The sequence below is a fragment of the Rhineura floridana genome, chromosome 5 (genome assembly GCF_030035675.1).
Source record: "Rhineura floridana isolate rRhiFlo1 chromosome 5, rRhiFlo1.hap2, whole genome shotgun sequence".
NCBI classification, from domain to species: Eukaryota; Metazoa; Chordata; class Lepidosauria; order Squamata; family Rhineuridae; genus Rhineura; species Rhineura floridana.
Window position 1 is genome coordinate 91,375,652 of NC_084484.1, and position 4,965 is coordinate 91,380,616.

General features: G+C 37.2%; 1 protein-coding gene across 9 annotated transcripts in view; it reads right to left on the reverse strand.

Moving 5' to 3' along the window:
• Positions 1 to 261: 261 nt before the first annotated feature.
• Positions 262 to 4,965, reverse strand: part of CASK (calcium/calmodulin dependent serine protein kinase) — a 315,472-nt gene continuing 310,768 nt past the window's right edge. For all 9 annotated transcript variants that reach the window (XM_061627480.1, XM_061627481.1, XM_061627484.1 and 6 more), the window contains one exon: positions 262 to 2,268. In XM_061627480.1, coding sequence (XP_061483464.1) covers positions 2,092 to 2,268 — 177 coding nt within the window. In that variant the 3' untranslated portion in view covers positions 262 to 2,091. The remainder of the gene's footprint in view (positions 2,269 to 4,965) is intronic.

The window sequence follows — 4,965 nt, forward strand, 5'->3', positions numbered from 1 at the left end:
CAGAGGAACCGACTCTCTTTGTTCTTTGACACCAATTGCCTCTACTGACAAGGAGAAGAATAAAAGTAAGCAAATATTTCTTAGGCCCTTTAAAAAACTTATCTTTTACAATACTAACATATCTTGAGTTCTGAATGGTTCTCAAGAAGCTGAAGCTATTATTTATTTATTATTTGATGTATATCCTGCCCTTCCTCCCAGCAGGAGCCCAGAGTATCTATGAGTAATAAAAATTTAGCATTTTAACGTTGAGGATAACACTTTTCAAAAACATACAGGAATTTAATAACAAAAGCAAAAAAATCCATATTAAATAATAAAAATGTAAAACAATCAGTCCACGGTACATCAATAATGGTGATAAATGGAGGTTAAGTTGACAAACACATCAAACTAGGATGGGTAATGCTTAGTCACCCTTTTCTATGACAGGGAACAGATGTTTGCTGAGGGAAAGGTAAGAGAAATCAGAAAATAGCAATAACCCTGAGATGAATACATGGTAAATATTTGCTTATTAAGGCTCTGCATATAAAATTTAGGACTGCTTCACACATTGTCAGGAACATACTTTTTCCCATTCAGTATACATTACAAGGAGACATGGCCAATTGGAAGCTCTCTGTGATTTGTACCTATGTACCACAAGATTGTTTTATTATGTGTTTTTCAGTTCATTGTTTTTAGCATGTATAATATGGGCACATGCTAAAAATGTGAATGTATGAAGCAACCCTTATTTGCTAAGTGAGCCACAAGTCTTCAAGCCTTGCAATCAAAGCAAGTATTCCAATCCACGCAAAGATAGTGAGAATTTTTTTCTAAACTTCTACAAAGGAGTTGACTGGCTTTTGAAACACCTGAAGAATCCTGTGATGAAATGAATGACCCAAGGCATTTAATTTTTGAACACATAAAAGGAAGTATATTTAAAATAAAAAATTGGTCAGAATGTAGAGTCATTTACCGTTTAAAGGAATTTACAGGGCTGCGGCAGATGAGTCTTTTGGAATTGTTAGTATATTACGATGCCTAAACTGGTTTTTTTCATTGCACAGTATCTTCTCTTAAAATGTGTGCATTTTCAAAACAATTACATACATAGTAAAAATCAGCATTTCTTTGCTTAAACGTAATTAAAACGTTAATACTCTCAGACAACACAGATCTGAAATGGTGAAACCAGTAATTTTTTCCCCTCCCGCCTTTACAACAAATTAAATTGAGACAAAATTACAAACACATTTCACTACATGATTATTAATAAAAATTAGGATTTTTGTTTATAAAGTTGCCCAAAATGCAAGGGATGTGCATAGGTTTTACAGCTTAGTCATAGTACTTTATTTTATTCCCTTGGGTACTTTCCCCCCATGAACGGAATGTACTTGCTGTAGATTACAGTTTCTTTTTCAACACAGATACACCAACAGCATGAACGCTTGCGACTGTCCACATGCATTAAGAGTCAAGACCCAACTTCAAATCTCTATAAGTTTTACAGAGTTCTTCAAAGAGACAGTATCACATTATTTGGATATTACATGAAAGTACTTCAAAATGCTATTCTAAAAATTAAAAAAAAAAGCGAAGGAAGGCCATTAGAATGTAAGAATTGATCTTGTTATGACTGGGCTTATAATTTCAAATAAATAAAGGAAAGCAAGGTTTTCCAATTCACAAAATCAGACTCTAAAAGAGAATGTAGTGTTCCACCCCCAAGTTAAGTAACAGATCATATTATTATTAAAATAGATTATAGAAAGCAGCATCTATTTTGTGCAGTTTTAGGGGCCTTTGAAATTAAAAGCTATGATTTCCAAAAATATAACATTCCAAAGGATTGAATAATACATATATTTAAAGATACATTTTAATAAAGTTTAGGAGAACTGATTAAAAAAGATACTGTCTCTTTAAATTAGCATTTTCTCCTATCTATAAGGACATGACGATAATTATAAATGTAGGTCACACTACATCTAGGTAGTCTCTAGGGGCCAAGACCTGTTGATACAAGGTCAATAACAAAGAGGTTCTTCCATGTATGAGGTGGTTCCCAGTAATGATAAAATTCTTCTGGTGACAGGATTAATACACCCAGGAGACAGGAACCCATTGTGATGCTGTACAAACAAGCTCAATGGCTTCCTCCAGATGCCTGATTGTTTCATCAATTTCATTGTTGATAATTGTAAGATCAAAGTAGTGTGCATATGTTCTCTGTAAGATTTCAGATTCCTTTTGCAAACGCTGAAGAGATTCATCCTGCACAGTGAGTGGGGAAAAGGGAGGTGAAACAAATGTATTATTTTGTTGTCATTATCTCGAATGTGTGACTTATATAGGTAAGACTACCAAAATGAAATTCTTACCTAAGAATTTGTCAGTAACATAGTAGCTTAATAAATAATGTCAAATTCTAATTAATTTGTTATACAATTTTCTAAAACTATTTATTTGGTTTCTCACAACACAACTGTACACTTATCTACTTTCAGGGAGACTTAAATGAGGAAAAAAAGGATCAGCATAAATTAGGATCGGAAGGGAAACGGAATGCTACTTTATTAATGACAACAAACCACATACAACCTGCTTGTCTTCTGTCTAAACTTAAGGAAGATAAATGGACTGATTTGATAAGGGCATGTAAGCAATCTCAATCATTTCAGTGGAGGTAGCAGATCTGCATGCAATAAGGAACATGTGCATGATCCTGATGTCTCTTTCTAAATTAGGGGTGGCTAAGTTGTGGCCCTCCAGATGTTATTAGATTCCAACTCCTATCAGTCCCAGCCAGCATGACCAATAGTCAGGGATGACAGGAGTTGTAGTCTACAAATATCTGGATGGCCACAGGTTAGCCACCCCTTTTCTAAATGAATGAGATGGCCCTTGTGTATGAGACTGCTCAATTCACACATTGAGAATTCCTTTATCCACAATAAATTGCCAGACTGGGCTGAATGGAAGAAATGCATTGTATGCTCTCAGGGATCTATTAACTATCAAACCATATTAAAGAATAGGGAAGTTGGCAAAAGGTTTCAGGGTCATATTTCCTAAGTCTCCCCCCCCCCACATATATGCACATACTTTCACAAATCTTTTCAAAGGGAACGAGGAACCTGTAGCCCTCCAGATGTTGGATTCCAAATTCCATCAGCCCTAGCCAGCATGTCCAATGGTCAGGGGTGATGAGAAGGAATATAAATACAACTGGACAGCTACATGTTCACTATCCCCGCCTTAAACTTACAAAATGTGGATCTATTCCAGAAGTACCATTGGCTGACTTTTCAGTCATGAAGGCTAGTTTCTAGTCATGAGGACAAAAACCAAAAGCCATAAGAGCAGCCTATGCACAAAAATGACGACTAGTTTGGGTACTCTACATTATCAGCATGAGACATGCAGAATCAACTAATCCAGAGATACTACCCCCTCTTCATCGGTTTTGCCTATATGAAACTGCCACAAGAGTAAACATTCATAGATCCACATAGAGACTGAGAAAATTGCTGGGAGGAAGGGTTGGATATAAATCAAATAATAAATAAATAAAATAAAATTTTGTGAGGCTTCACTCTGAGGACTCATCACTTCCAGTTGTACCACACTCTTCCTGAATGTGCACACAGTAGGAAAGGGGGAGAAATGGAAAAGTAATGAGATACAGAGCTGATGGATTTAAATGCCTGGCACGCTATAGCCACCGCCTGGTAACAGCTTGACCATTTTAATGCAATAAAAGCATTTAAATTGTTTTTAATGTCATATTTTAACATTGTTGTAACCTGCCCTGGGACCTTTGGATGAAGAGTGGGTAATACATGATGATGGTGATGATAATAATAATATAGTGCAATAAAAGCACAGTTGTTACTCATTCAGTCTAAGTATCTACCCTGAAGCTGCATTTCTGCTTCAGAGATAAAACATTTTCCTAGCAATAGAAGTGCTACAATTTTATACCTGGGAAAATACAATTTTCCACTCTTGGGCTAGTCACTGCCTCTCAGCCTCAGAGAAAGGTAATGGTAACCCCCCTCTGAATACCGCTTACCATGAAAATCGTATTCATAGGGTCGCCATAAGTTGGAATTGACTTGAAGGCAGTCCATTTCCATTTCCCCATGTCAGGTACTTTTCCATCAAGCAACTTCAAAGATTAACAGGAATGCTTTCATCCTGCACTCCACCAGTTCAGGAATCCAAACTACATGCCACTGACACTGGTGCAAAGCCAGCTTTATAGAGCTTACTCAGACCCATCCCATTAAAAGTTGCAAACTGAAACTTGGCTAACTCTACCACAAAACTTCTTGATGCAATCTGTTACATGGAAACTGGAATACTGCATTACTGAATCAGGGTTTATGAAGGTTATCAATCATGTGATTGAAGCACAGTGCATAATATACACTAGAAGTCAATGTTCTGAAATCAAACTACGTGAGATCCATAGTCAGATCCCCTGACCTTTTAAAATAAAAATACTACTGAGGCGAGTCCCATTACTGTGGGGAAGTGTTTTGTTTTTAAACCCAAATGCTCTCTCCCCATCTATGCTGTTTACTGCCCCCCAAAATTGTGCCCTCCCTTCAAGCTGCTATTAGGCCCACTATTAGGTGAATGAAGACAGGCCTGTATTGTTTTTAAGACTGTCCTACTTCAGAGTCGTATTTAGACCATATAGAAATGGAAGGAGATAGGCAGAGCAATCCAATTCAGGGGAAACCGGCATAAGTTGTGCTGGATCAAGAGAAGCCGGCATAAGTTGTGCTGGATCAAGAGAAGCCGGCATAAAGTTCCACTGCATCCGTCATTCAGGAGTCTCAGGGTTGGCTAAATGCCAGCTCAGCCAAGAGCTGCATGCAGGGACCAGAAAGTAAAAGCCTGGTTTCCCAAATATTCCTACTGGGGAGTAAGCCCTCTCCATTGACTTCTTTTGCAATCATT